At 36.0% G+C, this 18,288-nt stretch overlaps 1 protein-coding gene across 3 annotated transcripts in view; it reads right to left on the bottom strand.

Moving 5' to 3' along the window:
* LOC129744214 (nardilysin-like) overlaps positions 1-18,288 on the bottom strand; it is a 73,837-nt gene that overhangs the window by 25,842 nt on the left and 29,707 nt on the right. The window contains exon 1 of one of the 3 annotated variants that reach the window (XM_055736624.1): positions 9,541-9,690. The exons of the other annotated variants lie outside the window; for them this stretch is intronic. Within the exon in view, the coding sequence (XP_055592599.1) occupies positions 9,541-9,556 (16 nt within the window). The 5' untranslated portion in view covers positions 9,557-9,690. Of the gene's footprint in view, positions 1-9,540; positions 9,691-18,288 lie in introns of those variants that run through there. 3 annotated transcript variants of the gene reach the window in all.

The following is an 18,288-nucleotide window of genomic DNA, read 5'->3' as shown; positions in this document are numbered from 1 at the left end:
TACATGAAATTGCAAGCTAATTGATGAAGTTCGCCCTCGTTGGGAATCCAATAGGAACGAAAACAAAACAGAATTGGCAAACTGACGTTGACGCTGGATTTCGCATGCGGTGACATGTAAAGTTCATCTTAGCCTTTAGATGTTATACTCTTTTTCATATTTTTCGTGGCGATGATGTGAAAACGTGCAATGTAAGATTACATTTTTCTTTCTGTGTAGGACAATTTTTGACGTAGAATTACGTCATACGGCAACACTATAGCGGTACAAATTGAAACTCGCGAACGGATCTCTCGTCACGAAAATCCCAGCCAACAATTTGGTAGGTATATCAAAAGATATACGTACGTCTATGTCGACATAAATCATCGAACATGACGTTAGAAAAAAGCATATACCTACCAAAAGTGGAGGCAATATACGTACATGTTTTCGTTATTTTCTGGTTTACGACATCGACAACATCTTATGTGATGTCATTTACGATGTTAGAAATACTTTGGTACTTTATGTCGCATTGGCGTCGTTTTGAACGTTACTTTAAAGGATTCGATTCATGCGCATTTACGATGATGGGAGGATTGACAGTTCCATCCACACTTTATGCGATGTGTGTTTTACTCTTTTACGACTTGAAGCGATATGATGATAGATTGGCGATTTAAGTCACCCTTAATGCGAGGTGTGTTGAACTCTTGTACGACTTGAAGCAATCTGACGATGAATTGGCGATCTAAGTCACCCTTTATGCGAGGTGTGCCGAACTCTTGTACGACTTGAAGCAATCTGTCGATGGATTGGCGATTTAAGTCACCCTTTATGCGAGATGTTTTGTACTCTTGTATGACTCGAAGCAATCTGACGATGGAATGTCGATTTATGCCACCCTTTATGCGAGATGTGTTGCAGTCTTATACGATGTTCAGAGATTTTAACATCGATTGACAACTTAAGTCACATTTTATAAGATGTATGTTGTAAGCTTGTACGATATGATGCAATTTGACATTTGATGGACTCTTTAAACGATATTTTATGTGAGTTGGGATGTACTCATGTACGATTTGTATCATAAAACGACTTTGCGGACCATCTTATGTAGCATGTTATGTGTAATATTGTGATTGAAATACGACGCTTGAAAGAAATAAAATTAATTGATGATTTCAACTGATTTTTATTATAACTAACATTGAAATGCACTACATATATTTTCGTATGTACAGCAACCGGGCATTGTCCCGCTCGCTACTTTCCTAACTGCCACCACCTCCATGCCTCCCTTAGGATCTTTGACGCCTCTTTCTTCCGGGTTTACAGCGGAAATTGCCGGGCCACAATTCTGTCCGTGAACATTCCTTGATACTCGTAGTATGCACATGCAAATCGCCGAGTAATTATCCGGCGGTTTTTTTTAATCTGAGCCTAGTAGGGAGAGTAATCCTGTTATTTTTGAAAGGAAAATGTTAGTGAGGTTTCTGTCCAACGTTGTTTTTCCAAAACCTACCTTTATTATTTTTTTTCATCCGTTTGCGTGTTTGCTTTAGTCGTCAACATTCACAAAATTCAAATGCTGATACAAAATTGCAAGCACGATCGCAAAATTGCACATCCACTGAACACGATTTATCACGATGAAGTTTTAATATCATGATGAGATGTGGGCGAACGCTAAGTATCTGTTAATACGAATCTGATTTGATCGCATTAAAAATATTTATATTCTGGGTAAAGTGACCGATTATACGATTATAAATATACTTGTTATAATATTTGTAGCTATATCGGAAAGACACGGTGTTAATTTGCCTACTAATGTGACATTCTAGTAAACATACAACGTGATACGAAAGACGATGCTTACGTTGTATTCTTTACGAATTTATTCGAAGTCATTTACGATTTCGATTCGAAAGTAATTTGTGTACCAATAAAATGCTTCTTAAGAAATCTTATGCGATCGTTATAGATTTCATTTGACATCGGCGGAACTAAATACGACTTCATCCAACATATCGTAACTTAGTCGTATTTCATTGGGAAGTTGCATCTTCTACGATGAATAAACGATATGGTCGAATGGTAAGTGTACATATTTACGATTCCGATTTGAGTTGCATCTATATACGAGTTCGACGATGTTTTCTTTTACGATTTCATGTTGGCTAGGATAGCACCTTTAACGGACATCTCTTAGAAACATCACTTCGGGATGTTGTGTGTTGGTACACCAATACCATTAAAGCGCAAATACGAATTGGTGCTAGAAAATTTATAAATATACCTGTCACGAAAATCAATTGGCAAGTTGTGTTAAAACATTTCAAAGTTCTAGATGTGTGTTACCGAAATTGCTTGCGCGGCTGGTGCTGAGCGTCCAGCCAAAAGTAAGAATTCAAACGCTCTCACGGAGATAAGAAACCTGGTGCTGGCAGCCATCACGACAAGACGTTGTAGAAGCGCAACAAGTCGTCTCTCCGTATGAGGTTTTTTTCAGGATTTTAACCATGGCCATTACCCCCATCTAGAAAGCTTTCAAGCCGGCAAATCTGCCCCGGTGAAAGCAACCTACACCCAAAATTCAGCCTCTGTGCCAATGGCGTGTAGTCAATTACATAGCATCATTGGTACAAGAAGATAACGCGATCGGTGCTGATTCGATTTGCTCCCACCGGCATTAATCTCACAAGTTAACCGAATTGCGTATGTCTGAAAGAAACAAAATAAAAACGCTTTCACGTCCCTCCCTATCGCATCACAAGACGAAGAAGGATAGAAATAAATACCGGCCAACACCAGGCAGCCAGCCATCCGAGCACTGTGCGTGTGAATGTAGCAAAAGCAACAACAAAAACATCCTTCTAATTCAATCCCTTCAATCCACCGGCAAACTACCACGGCCAAGCTGTGCGTGTGTATGCAGTAAAAGCAACAAAAAAAAACATTGCTTCAATTCAATCTACCGGCAAACAACCACGGCTAAGCTGTGCGTGTGTATGTAGCAAAAGCAACAACAAAAACATTCCTTCAACTCACCGGCAAACAACCAACGGCCAAACTGCCCGGCTTTAGCAGCTGTGTATATGTAGCGTGTGTATGTAATAGCAGGCAGTAAGCAAAGCACAGTTCTCATTCAATGGGTTTCCCGTTCCTTCACTCCCGTTCCCTTTCCCGTTTCCATCGCAAGACAAAGGACTACCTTGAAAGGCGGCCAAACGCCGGGAAGCCACCGTTGTGCGATTTTTTTGTGATTGTTCGGTGGCAGAAATCCTATGACAAATATCCCTCGTCCTGCACACTAAGATTGCAATTATTCCGCTCGGGACTATGATCCTCTGAATCACAGGAAAACAGTTCAAAATGACACTTGAAATGTCAAAAACAAAAGATTTTCCTGTGGCACTGGGAGATAGCAAACCGACTCCCGTAGCACTCAATTTCTCCTGAAATTCGAAAGAAACTTCGAACAAGATTTCAGGTATTTGATTTAATGTCGGGACCGTTTCTTCCTGAATCACGTTTCGCCGTTGTGAATGAAAAAAAAACAAAAGTTTTTTTCGCAACTTGTCTATGTGTGTCGTGTTAAGTTCGTTTTACAGCTTCTTGCACGACAGATTTAATCGCTGTTCAAAGTAAGTTAAATCAGTACGATAAAATTACCAGTTCAAGAGCAATGACAACAGTGTCTAGCTGCTGATTTCCAAGGATTTGAAGGCGTTGTCAAAGAGCGAGTTCTCCGCAACAGGGGCAGTTATGCCTCCGCTGCTAAACTCCTGGGAAGGCTTCCCATGATAGGTTCCATAATCCGTGTTTTTGTTATTAGTGTTCCGTGTGTTCTTCCAGCTATTGTGAACTTCGTGCGACAATTTTTAAAATAGATCTTATGATAAAATAAAATGTTTGGAAATAAATACTCTATTTATTCATTCATAATCTGTGTTGCTTTTATTTTTAATTTTTTTTTGCATGGTTGGCATTTAAAAAAAACGGTTCCGAACGTACAGGAAACCAATTCAGAATTCCCTACAAATCTCGGGAGGAAAGCGTTTCGAACGCACAGGACATTTTGACAGTTGTTTTCCTGTACTGTTTTGCTGTCCTGAAATCGTCCTGTAATTTCAGCTGTTGAAAATACAGGACGAAATCGTCCCGACCACAGGAGAAAAGATTAAGTGTGTGCATGAAGCTCAAATAGTACACTGGTTAAGACGTCGGACTGGCAAGACGATATAATTGGTGATATGAGTTCAACACTCCCTACGGGCTCAGTTTTTTTCCTTGTTTCTGGGGTGAATTATCCAATAGGAAAGAAATCCCGTAAAATGTTTTTCTTGTTTCGCTTCAATGTAGTGGTCATGCATCATTTTAGTTGGAAGCCGAGTCCTTATGCCAGTTACGGTTTTTCAAACATATCATCTTCGGCACAGTGCACATTTCAGCGCATTATCGGCACAGAGATTTGCTAAATAGGCATTGGATTTCTGCAACCTCTTCTATGGGTGTAGTAATGGGGTACGCAAAAAGGTCACGTTGCAAATTTCTACTTAAAAAGCCACAACAATCAAAACCTGTCCTTCTCAGGACTATGTATATACTCTGAATTAATTTAGAGTTATATAGCCGACGAGAAAAAAATGCAAAAAGCTGACACTAGCAACAGTTTTATTTTCAAATAATTTAATGACAATTTACGGTATACTTTTTCCCAGCATTGAAAGTTTGAGAGGCATTCTTCCCTAGAATATTTAGTTGTGTACCTACTAACTACACTGCTGGCTTAAATTTTGGAATCACCCCTTCAAAAATATGATTTTTTTGCTGTCATACCTTAGCCAACTTATGATAATCTATATATATAAAAATGAATTTCTGTCTGTCTGTCTGTCTGTCTGTCTGTCTGTCTTTCTGTCTGTTCCCTATAGACTCAGAAACTACTGAACCGATTTACGTGAAACTTAGCAGGTGAGGGTATTGGAGGCCGGGAAAGGTTCCTATTATAGTTTGGGACCCCTCCCCCTAACAGGAAGGGGGGGAGGGGCCTCTCAAACAAAAGACAATTTTTTGCATAACTCGAGAACCAATCAAGCAAATGGTATCATATTTGGCATGAGGTGGTATTTGGGAACGAGGAATATTTCTATGAATATTTGGTACCCCTCCCTTCTTTCAGTGGCGTGATAGGAAGGGGGGAGGGGGGCTACATAACATTTTTTCATATAACTCGAGAACTAATCAAGATATTGGATCCAAATTTGGCATGGGAAAATATTTGGACACGAAAAATATTTCAATGATTATTTGAGACCCCTGCCTCTTTCCATTAGAAAGGGGGAGGGGCCTCTTTCATATTTTTTTACATAGTTCAAAAACTAATAAAGCAAATGGAACCAAATTTGGCATGGGAGGGTATTTGGATACGAAAAATATTTCTATGATTATTTGAGACCCCTCCCTCTTTCCAGTAGGGAGTAATAAGGGAGGGAGGGGGCCTCTTTTATAGTTTTTAAAAAGTAACTAAGCAAATGGAACCAAACTTGGCATCTGGGAACGTGACATGTTCTAATGATTGTTTGAGACCCCTTCTTTCTTCCAGCGGGGAGAAAGGAAAGAGGGAGGGGAGTTTCATACAGTTTTTACTGCATAACTCAAGAACTACAACAGCAAATGGAACCAAATTTGGCACGGAACGATATTTGGGTACGAGCAATGCTTCTTTGAATATTTGGTATCCCTCAATCCTTCAAAGAGGTGGATGAAAAGGGGGAGGAAAGGTCTCCCTTACAATTTTCAGTATAACTGGAGAGCTAATCGAGCAAATTGAACCGTATTTGACATGTGAGTGTATTTGGATACAGGAAATGTTTCTATTATAAATTGAAGCCCCATCTTTTTAGCGGAAAGATTTGAAGGGAGAAAGGGGGGTTTCCATTTTTTTTTGCATAACTCGAGAATTAATCGAGCAAATGAAACCAAATTTGGCATCAAAAAGTATTTGAGTACGAAAAATAGATTTATGAATATTAAGTTGTTACCCCTCTTTTGAAAGGAGAGAACGGAATTGGGAATATAGGAAGGAAAGAGGGAAGCTAACATTTAACCTTTATTTTACGAAATCCGAGAAATGGACAAAACTTAACATGGAAAATCATTTTGGTATGACTCTATGATTATTTGACATATCATCCTCCTTTCAGTGAGAAGGTACATGGGAGGAGGGAGGCTAGCCCAATACAATTTTGTTAGCATATGTTCTCAATTAATGCTTACGAAGCCAACAAATGGAAACAAATATGGCATGGAAAGGTACTTGGTTACGAGATATGTTTCTACGATTGTTATAGACTCTTACGCTTTACAGTGTTGAGAGGGGAAGAAAGGATGAGGCTCCATATAAATTTTGTTGTAAAGCTTAAATACTTATCAACCAATGGAACTATATTTGATATGAGAGGATTTTTGGGAACGAAAAAAATGGGTATGATTATTAAAGATCACGAACTCCATTCAGCAGGGGGTTAAGAGAAGGACAGGCAGGGGCTCTCGAATCAGTTTTTAGCATAAATCCAGAACATTTCGAACAAAAACAACCATATTTTATAAGTTAGATTGTTTGCGAACGATTAATTTGGGACCCTTCTTATTAAGGACGAAATTTAAGGAAACAGATGAAAATCATCAATTTGAAACTCCAGCTGCAGCTCTCATTTTATAGTGGTTGCTTAATGATTACGTCATAATTTGATTTAAAATAATCCCAAAAAAAACAATAAAAATTTTTATTATTTCTGAAAATATCATTTGATTTTGAAAGGTGTAGCAAAGCACACCGGGTCAGCTAGTTTGCATATATTTTCTTCAAATGTATTTTCCAATAGATCCTCAATAACCCGTAAGATGACAAATATTGGTAAATATTTTCGGAAAATAATCAATCTTTAGTTGAAGTTTTCATGAAACGTGACTAGATTAAATTTCACTAAATATCAAACAAATAAGCTTAACAGATTAGCGAAACGCTTTTTAATAACAGAGATACAGATGAAATAAAATAACAAGCTTTTAAAGACCGATCTCAAACTTTTGGCCGATACACCATACTGCGGGGTGATCCCAAACTTTTGATCGATAACTTAGGTAGCTAGTTGATAATTTGGAGTACAAGTCAATTTATTGCTCAAAATTCAACAAATGTTTTTTTTGATAAGTGTGTATTCATATTTTGAAGGGGTGATCAAAAACTTTTGGCAGGTTGACGTGGAAGAAAAACCAACGGATCAAAGCAAGCTTTTACACGTTGCAGAGCTCGTGGACTTAAAGCTTAGTTCTTTTAGAAATGGGACAGTTACGAATGCCTGTATCTAAAAAACCATTCGTTTGAACGAAATACTTTCTATGAAGAAAAAGAAGGCAATGTTATTATCTTTCATGAAAAAATTTGAAAAAAAATATTTACCGTTTTTTGTTAAAGAAATTTCTACTTTACTCTTGGTATATCCCATTGGCCGGCGCACACTTTTTTCAGTCATGGTATTGATCAGTTTCTCCAACTTATACTTCGTAAAATCTATATTTTAGGTAGCTTCACCCTCCTTCTTCAATTTCTGATACTTTTTGGTCCAATACTTCTCTGGAAACTGGAAACTGGAAGCATTTTAGTGGATAGAGTGGTTTCGAAATGATCAAATTTTATTATTTTTGACCACATTTTTGAACGTTTTTTCTTCGGTACCTGTTTTTCAGCTTAAGAGTTTTGGAACTATCAAAAAATGGTTGTTTGAGGTTGGATTTCAATGAGTCATCACTAGGCAACACTTTCAGCTTATCGGAGAAAATTGTTTTGGACATTTCAGCGATCTACCCTTAGTTTTTCGTTTATTGAAAATTAAAAATGCTGATATGAGACTTGACTTCCTTGATGATCCTTAACCGTTGTTGCCGATCATGTGCTTCTCTCCAATGCTTGATTTTAACTTTGTGGACATTATTGATAGTGTTTGCATACTTATCCACCACAAAAACTCAGTAATTCTTTGAATAATCAACGGTGTTGTCAGCTATCAATTTGATAATGACGTATTTTCAAGGAAACTGTGCAAAATTATTTTTTTCTTTTTCTCTTGCATCGTACATATCTCAAAAACACGTAAATTTTAAATTTTGAAAAAAATAGGGCGAATAGTACTTTTTACAGGCAACAAAATGCTGTCAAAATTTTCAATATCCAATAACTAGTTAACGAGCTATTAGCAAATGAAAGTGTCCCATTTCTAAAAGAACTAAGCTTTAGATCGCTATTCATCTCCATGACTCCGATAGTGAACAATCAAAATAGGTGGAAAATTAACAAGTCTCATAAACACTAACGATAGCTATTCAAGAAAATCGAAAGAATTCCCAAATAAACATTGTGGATCACATTCTATGATTAATTCACTTTTTAACGCATCCCAATTGGATTTGGCTGATGAGAAAATTTAAATTAGTACTTTTATAGACACAGATGCGGAGTTCTTTATAATCACTCAAGTATGATCTTATCGGCGAACTTGGAAGCGACAGAATAATTTATCACTGGAGCCGGTAATGAAGGTCGCGAGCTTATACATATAGAACGTGAGAAGAAATTTGAACGAAAGTATGAAACACTTTAACCTTTTATGAGCCAGATTCCGGAAAAAACAGTAATAGTAGAGCTATAATGCTATAAATATTTATAACGTATTCCATTTTTAAAAAATGCTCTACGAAATGAATATTTCGTACAAGCATATTTGGAAGGGGTCGATGTGTACTTTTCAACGTTCCAGCATCACTTGTTTTCACAGGTATTTTTACCCAGTTTTTTCATAACTTTCGAACAATGATTCATCACATCAAATTACAACTGGAATCACGGTCAACAAAATTTTATCAGCTGCATATTTTATTCCTTCCAATCATTGTTATGGTTTGCAATCCAGGTAATCCGTTAAACATATCCTTCGGTATACATAAGCCTTGGACAAACATACACTGAAACACTTTTCAAATGGATTTCTTTTTTCTACTAGTTAAAGCCTCTTGTTAGGAACATATCGATTACTTCATAGAATCGATATGCTGCGTTACTAATTTAAACACCATTTCGTTTCCGATGGTCAAACCAATATCCATAGCTATGAATCGAATTTTCTTTATAAGCCTTAATTGATCACTGGTGGGACTTTGATCTGTAAGATGTATGGATACTGAATTTTCTTCTCGTTGTACTTGTTACTATTATATTTTCATCAGAATATTCCTTAAGAATCTGTTGGCATTGTTTTTCTAACCATCCAGATCTGATATACACTATTATATCACTAAACACGACGCGATGAATAAGCTTTCTAAAAATCGATTTCGCTTTCCAGCTACGATAAACATATCAGAGCGATCGTGTAGAACAGTAAAATTCGATCGCGACGAAATATGTTTGCGATATGATTTAGCTAGCGTGCGAAAAATTAATCAAACGAGAAAGAAAAAGAGTTGTTGGCTGACGCTTTTCGATTGTATTACTTGTAAGGGACCGCATTTTTGGCACCACGCTGGTTATTGGCCACACAACACGAACGGTTTTCGCGACACAATTTGGCTATTCCGTCTGCACTTGGCGCGCGTCTTCAGAGCACTGAGCTGAACGTTCTGAGCTCTGGACAGTGATAGCTCGTTAATGGCACGTAGTGGTCAGCCAACAGAGTCAGTCGATAGCCGCGTTATGGGGGAACAGCCAAATCTATACTCTAAAACAACCTATGAGATATACTGGTCGAACTCGCATCGATACCTCCTACATATATGCTCTTTCCTTCAATGGGGCTGAATTATTCATTCTTAATAAACCAATCAATCAGCCGGTAGTCGGTATATAGTAAATCTCTGGAAATCTATCTATTGTTGGCGATCAATGGATGAAATTTTCGCTCCGGAAAGCTCGCTATGGGACGAAACGGTAGGGTTTCATTCATGTCTCGTTTCTTTTTTTTCATCCACTAGAAACGAATTCAAAGCTCTGAATATTTATAGAGCTTATCCGAATGACAGGCAAAGTTCAACCCTGTCGTGGTTGTTCAAATATTTCTTTGCAACATTTTTTGCATCTGCAAATGGAATGATGACCTTTTTTGCGTATTCATTATCAAATTTTTAAGTTCTGCGTAAAATTCATTCTATTTTAGAACGGCGTTTTTGGTGCTATGTATAGAAAGATTTTAACGTCTTGAATGTTCCGGCCTGGATGTTTAAGCTTCAGAGATGCAGAGCATTGCAATTACTTTTTCCTCTAAAAGCAAACATTTGTGTCGGTTTCCAAGAGAGTTGATTTTAAACTTCCAAAGCCGTTCGCTAAATATCCGTTTCGGAGAAATTAGAGTTGTAGTTTGATTTCGTTCTCCTGGCTGTAAATGTTAACATATTTTGATGATTTTTTTTTCTTTTTTTGTTTCGATTATAGTCGTTTTACCATCTTTATGGCATTCGCGACTTTATCAACGTTACAGTTGACGGATCGTTATTGAAAAACTTATCCGGTACAACTGTGTTCGATATTTACTCTTGGGCTCGAACTCACGGACATCGGCTCAGGAGACAACAGACTTGCCAACTGAGCTATATCACAAGCCAATATTTTGATGATATTATATTCATTGTGTAGGTAATTTATTCTAATTACTCAACATTTCAAAATAAAGACGATATGTATTACCAGGCTATCAGAAACTGGTTCATAAAGTAAAAATTCGAAAAATCAATTTTATTTTTAAAATACTTATAACTTCTGATAGGTTTTCTGTATTTAACTGTTTAATTGATGTTTGAAATCGTCAAGAATCTATCTATCCGACAATGTATAGATATGTTGGGGTCCAATGAAAGTTTTGACCGCTATCACAGATCTTCCGGTAGAAAAAAAAATCTTACTTAAAAAAATGACATCCAATTTTGGCTTTGCTTAGCTGTATTTCATTTCCCAATGAACCGATTTTCAAAACTCAAATTTTATTTTTTTGTCGTTAATTTAATCATTATTTTCATAGAACATACTTGGTCTGTCAAGTTCATCAGTATGTTGGAATGATGATAAAGATGTTTGAAGTGTGCACTTCGGGTCATATTTATTGACCCGAACAGCTTTGGAGGGTTAAATTCGCAAAAAAAAATTGAAACTTCATTTACCTTTGCGGGTCTATATGATCCGAACTGTACTTTTTGGCACGACGCGATATCTCAGGAACGGTTTTTTTTTGTAGCGGCCCACCACACTCCCCCACACCAAAAGGCTCAATTGAGCCCCCTGGTAATGGACGCTACTGTTCTCAGCATGTCTGGCAGCAATGATAATAAAAGTTAACGCGAGTAAATTTTATTCATGCTGAGAACACACATTTTTTTTAATGTCGTGCGAGGAAATGTGTTGTTCAACTAAATTGACTACAATATGAATCTCAATGGAAAATAATTTCCTTTGAAGAGATTCATTATACTATATTTACTATTACACTATTTATTTTTTGCTTATTTTATCAAGTTATGTTCAATAATTTAATATGATAAAATTACAAACTACAAAATTTTTAAAGAATAATACTATTAGAAAATAACGCTACAAATGTACAAAAGGTAAGCAAAACAAAGACTGGTTGATGATCGACTGTTTTAATGGTTCAATTTTTCTTTCAAAAGCTGTATCACTTTGGTTTTGAACATGGAACGATTGGTTATATTTTTAATTTCAGTTGGTAAGGTGTTGTATTTAGTAGGTCCAATAAACGAAATTCTTTTTTGCCCTAATGATGTTGTTGATCGGCTTCGTTGCAAGAAATCTGACTGGCGAGTGTTATGAGTTCGCAACCCCGTAGTAAAATGGAGGTTTTGAATATTTTCAATTGAGTGTATTTAGATTATCATAGACATATATAACAGTTTGCAAATCACAGAGTTCAGATATTGGAAGAACGTTATGCGTTCTTAAAGAGTATAGCTGAAGGGTAGGGAATAACAAAGGGAGCTTTAAGATGTTTTTCAAGCATCTATTCTGGAGCGTTTGAAGTTTCTGTAAGTGGGACAAAGAGGCTCTTCCCCATATCATAATAAGGTAGTTCAAATGAGAGTGAATAAACGCAAAATAAAATTTAAGGAGAACATGTTGTGGAACAAAATTTCTCAGTTTCCAAAGAACACCGCAAAGAGGAGTAATTTTTTTTCCAGGTGTTCAATTTGACGATTCCATGAAAGAGTTTCATCTAAGTAAATTCCTAAGTATTTGAAACAACTAACTCTCTCAATCGTATTACCATTCATAGTTGGGTCATTAGTACTACCCAGCTGAAGTTGAAGCTATTAAAATGAAATTTTCTTACTTTTCGTGAAATGAGAAGCTTTAGATTTTTCAATAGGGTTACCAGAGTCCTCAAGCAAAAAAATGGCACAATTATCCGGTTAGCGTTAGGGTCATATAGACCTGGATTCGTGTTTTGGTTAAAAATCACAACTACTGAACCGATTTTCAAAAACCCTGCCATTTTGAAATTGTCCAGATGTCTGCTATAATTTTTTTTTGTTTAGATTTTTATGGTCTTCAGAAAACGACCTTTAAGCCAAAAAGTCCTTAAAAAATGGGCGTTTTGCATCTAAGATAACTCATTTTGTTGAAGTTGTATTGAAAAACTTTGGATTGATATGAATTCAGATAGATTGGGAGCTTAGATTTAAACAATAAAAGTGTTTGGTTTTCAGACCACAGCTGGTTATCTGAAAAGTGCATTAAAAAAAAACTCAATGATTTTATAACTATATTTTCATGAGGATCATGGAGTAATTATAAAAAAAATATTTTTTGTCCAATTACATTCATTCATAATGGAGAGGGAGTGACCAATTTCAGTATTAAATCATAGATACATACAATCATACAATCATACAATCTATTTCAAATCGCTGATTAAAAATCGCTTGAAATTTTTGCTTTTTATGAAAGACAAACGATTTTTAGAAGCATCCCCTATATGTTAGAATAGAGGAATATCAATTTTCATGAAAAAACAACGTGCTATCATAGAAAGAACCTATTTTGTCTAGCCTGTTAATACACCCTTTGCTATTTTCTTATTTTTAGCTTAAATTCTAAGCTTGTATTCATTTGCTACTATGTTTTTATGTGAATGAAGAGTCAAATTAATTATTTTGAGTTTGTTTGCGGAGTAGTAGCGAAAAATTGTTCCGAAGTAAAGGGTGCATATTAGACTGAGTCGATTTGCGGCCGTATTTGAATTTCTCAAATCCTGGGATCTAAAAAGCTTCGTTTTGGTCCAATTTCATCCATGATTTTTCGCAGAATTTTCAAGTAGCGTTTACATGAGTAAATTTGAACTTTTAGGTTTGTATGGGAAAATCGAATGTTTTGTACTGAAAAATCATCATCATTTTTGTTTCTTCTGTACATTTTTTTTTCTTCTGAACAACTCTGTCCAAGACCGTAATCTCGTATCTTATTAGACAAAACAGTGATTAGTTGTTTGATAGGGGTTTGTCTTTTGGCACATCACTGCATGTACCTTGCAAAGTATTGCATGAAAGTAGTCATGCAATATTTAGCTAAGCACCAAGTAGTGATGTCAATTGAATTTATTGTTTTTCAATGCCAAAAAAATACCCCTGTTGAACAGCTAATCACTTTTTAGCCTAATAAGATACGAAGTTACGGTCTTGGACAAAGTTGTTCAGCAGAAAATTGACTTAAAGGAATTTATAAATTGGCACAAAACCAATAAGCAGCCCAGGTTCAACAGAAGAAAAAAATGATGTTGATTTTGAGCTTGAGCTTGAGCTTAAATATACCGTACATTTCAGTAGTTGCTACTCCGTGATTGACAAGAACCATCAAAATTGTACATAGATCCAAATAAATGGGGCTTGGGATTAGCTTACCATTTTCTGTGTACATGTTTCGATGGTTCCTTATCTTATATGATCAATAACGGCACCGGCCACGTCCTTACGGTTCATCGGGGAAAGGGAAGGATTGTTAGTTCGACTTCCGTTGCTACTAGAGACCGAATACACCTCTAAATCTCCACGGTCGTCACAGGAAGGGTGGTTTGTTAGTGGGGAAGGTGAATAAGATCTGGATTCCCTTTGGGAAGGGATGTGATGAAAGAAAAGTTAAATATTTGATGATCGTCGCGTCGCACACTATCGAGTACCTCGCGTTTTTATTTAGGGCAAATACGTCCTAACGTGGTATTGTAGCGCCGGTGCAACTCACCGAATTTTACCGCGCGCTTATAACGAGAAGAGCTAAATGTCCTAACGTGGCATTGTCATACACGTACAATGCACTTAGCACCGGTTCAACTCACCGAATGTTATCACGCGTTCAAAACGAGAAGCGAAAGAACGACCTAACGAGCAAAAACGTTCTAACGCATTATACAAACGGGGAGAGAAAGGGAAAAAGAAAATCCCATGCAAACACACTCACACAACGAACCGACCCTAATGGCGGAAAAATTAAAATAAAAAGTTATCTTCTAGCATGCAAAAACTGAATTAAAGCCTTCTGTTCTTCAACCACATTTCATACCCTTTTGCTTGAGAAAAAGGATAGCGTAATACCTGAAACTTTGCCAGGTTGAAGATATGTGGAACAAATATGCTTTAAGTTGACGTATCTCTATTTCGGTGCTGCTCTAAAAATACTAGGTAGTTGAATACAATTTCAAAGACTCATTCCTGGTTTACAATGTAGAAGTGAATTATATGTCGTTAACAAAATTATGTACCTCATCCTTGAACCGTCTCACATAAGAAACCGTCTACATTGCACATTACCAAATTGTGCTGATTAGGTTAAAAATAATAAAAAAAACCCGATCTGGCATTTTCGTTACAATAAAATGATTTTTTTTGTACTTACGAGTATCCTGTTATTTGTTAAACGTGCCAACAAGAAGAGCCGGGAAAACATTTTCCGGATCATACCGGATACAACTTACCAACCTTCTGGCTATCGGATTTGTCCTAAAAACTCATTTATTGAAAATTGTATCCGACTTCAATCGCCCTGACATTGATGTTTTGGTCTTTTTCAAGGAAAAAATGATGTTGATTTTGCAGTACAAAATATTTAATTTTTCCATACAAATATAAAAGTTCAAATTTACTCATGTAAACGTTACCTAAAAATTCAGAAAAAAATCATGAATGAGTTTTAAACCAAAACGAAGCTTTTAAGACCCCAGGGTTTGAGAAATTCAAAAATGACCCCAAATTGACTCAGTCTAGTGTATAGCAATGTGATGATAGTTCTGGTTTTGGAATGTTTAAAGATTTTTAACTCAAATTGAGTTTTCAATGTAACGGAATATTATTTTCTCAAAAGGGTTTTACCGAGAGGTAGCGCAAATGTTGGCCTATCATGAGGTACTGAAAATGGTTTTTGTTTACTTTTGGAGATATCCTTTTCACGTGTTGGTACAGATATGATATGACGCTTCAATTAACTCAAGAAATTGAAATTTACATATTTGATCCATTTTATGTTGAAATACGGCTCAGCGAATATCTGAAAACCTTTGTTGTATGTATCTCACGGTTCTTTATTTGACAAAATTAAAGTTTAGTTAGTTTTCATTGGTTCTCAAGTTTTCATGGATTCAAAAAGTTATCAACTCAGTTTTATAAATTTAAGCTAATACTTCAGCATTAAAAACAATGGTTTTCAAGAGGAAAATCTGTCTCATGTCCAATCATTATTCCTTAGACGCGGTACTCTATCGTTTTGACATTGCTGGCAGCAATTTGTGTGGTTGTGGCCAAGGTTACCATAACATCGAGCATATTGTTTGGTCGTGTGAGGTCCATCTTGTCGCCAGAACGAATTTAATAATTATTCATGTGCTAGTTGTGTTAGACTTGGACTTCATGTTCGAAATTTATCTTTTTCTAAAAGCTATTGATCTTCGTCTACAATCCTTTTTATTTTAATATTTCCCTTTATATTTTCTTTTCTCTGCTAAGCTAAGCAAACGATTGTAAAAACAAAAAAAAAAGAGTTTGGCTCCTTGAAACCTAATCGTATGAGCCGTTTCAAATAAATCAGTTACAAAAAATAAAGAGAAAATCAATTATTTTTTCAGTTTTCCTTATATTTCCATTTATGACATATGATATCGGAAAACAACACTTTTTTTTACTTTAAATATAAACTTTAAATCAACCAAAATTTAACTGAAATTTCATTATTTCAACCGGAATGGTCACGATCTTTGTGCAAAAACGCCATCTTTTTTTGATCATTTTGTATTTTGGCTCAATTTTCAGACACCAACAACCAGTGTCCTTTTTTTTTAACCGTAAAGGAAGGTTAACATCATTTGATATGAAGTTATCCCTTGGACCCTAATCAGTTAGAGAGAATTAAGTTACACATTTAAGGCCCTCATAGGCAAAGGGGCATAAGTGAAAAAAAATTCAATTTCAAGTTAATAATGCTGCACAATTCTCCATATATTATATTATATTTGATGAAATCCTCAGATTTGAAGAATTTTATTTGTTTATTTTTAGGTTCTATCAAAACCTGCATCTTTTCGAAAAATGTATGGAAATTTGCGAAACACGATATTTCTATTGCATGTTTTATCGAAAGTAGCTTTTAAACACTTTCAACTTTTTCGATCTGAGGGACTCACTTGATTTCAAAGCACTTAAAGTTGAAATTCTGGGACGAAAATCAACAATTTATTGAGAAATAAAACAAAACTATATTTACAACAACAATCGCAACTGAATAATTATTTCGATGAACTGTGGGATTTTAAATGAAAACAAACAAGGTAATTTACATTAGCTCACACGAGCAGAACCAATCTTTAAACAATTGGCATATGGGAGCTTTTTCAGATTAGGATTTGTGCAAAATGGCCATTCGCAAGGAATCACCCAACATGCAACACGAGACTTATCTGCTGAAAGGTTGACTACTGAATGGCACAGCAAGAGAAGCAAACACACACAACCGCACGGCAGCTATCGGGAGAGAGCAGAGACTAAGCTGTCAGTGCTGTCTCTCACACATTAGATAGACGCCTACCACACATCTTCCCCTTTCTCTCAGGAAAAGTAAAAAAAAAGATTTTTTCAGTTTCAAACAGGCAATATGTATGCAAAAAACTCGGCTGAATATGTAACATATACGGGCTTTCAAGCTACCACGCAACGATATAGTAAGAAGTCCGTGTACTCATCATGCTTAACTAAATCCTAGAAATATCTTCCAAACAAATTTTCTACGAAACCCTGGAACTGGAGTATAGAATTTAATAACATTAAATTCCAAAATTTAAACCGTCTGCTTAACGGACATGACTATTCGTCGTATTATTGGGAATAATTAGAATTCCGGACACAGCTTTTGTCCCACAAACTCAAGTGTATAATTATAAGAAATGAATTTCTTAATAGAGCATGCACTTTTGAAGCCATCACATATGGAATTCGATTTTCAAGTTAGAACCATATGAACATATTACAAATGGACAAATGACGATACAATGGAACAGGGAGCATTAATTACTAGAAAGAATACGATATAACAATAATATTCGTAATACTAATGATACAGAGAATTCTCGGCCATCCACTTAGATATACACATAGCATCATCTCCCTCCCTTATAGTTTCTCTCCGCTCACGAAATGCAAGTTACATCGATTGAATCTGTTGGTTGCGCCGTGAAAAATCAACTCAGGAGATTGCTTGTAACTTAACTCAGGAATTAATGACATCATTCAAGATGAAAACTAATACAAGTGTGTCATTATTTTTCTGTGGCGAACTGATGTACTGTAACTGCCTGATAGCTACAATGTTGCAATGCTCAAAGAACTTACTTATGTGATTGTTTTTATACCTGAACGTGAAGCAATCTTTTAAACAACAGTTCGTGAGGAGCCATGAAACTACCGAGTGGTATACTCCGTATTGGAGATTTGTTAAACTAAAGATCCAATAAATATAAGCCAGTATGTATTTGATACTTCCCTTTCCAGTAATAAATATGATTTATTTTGCGTCAAATGAAATTCGGTCTTCGGCTCAACCACTTTTTTCAACTATCCTTCCACTTCACTTCCAGTTGGAAGTGTCTTTCCACTTCAGATAACATAATTCAATGATAACTGTTTTTCTTGAAATTATATTCTAAAATATGTATCTTGCTATCCATCTAGCCTTCAGGAACAATTGTTAAAACATAAGTTACTTGG

The sequence above is a fragment of the Uranotaenia lowii genome, chromosome 2, assembly GCF_029784155.1.
Source record: "Uranotaenia lowii strain MFRU-FL chromosome 2, ASM2978415v1, whole genome shotgun sequence".
NCBI classification, from domain to species: domain Eukaryota; kingdom Metazoa; phylum Arthropoda; class Insecta; order Diptera; family Culicidae; genus Uranotaenia; species Uranotaenia lowii.
The sequence above is the reverse complement of the archived record's forward strand: the minus strand, read 5'-3'. Positions and strand labels throughout refer to the sequence as shown.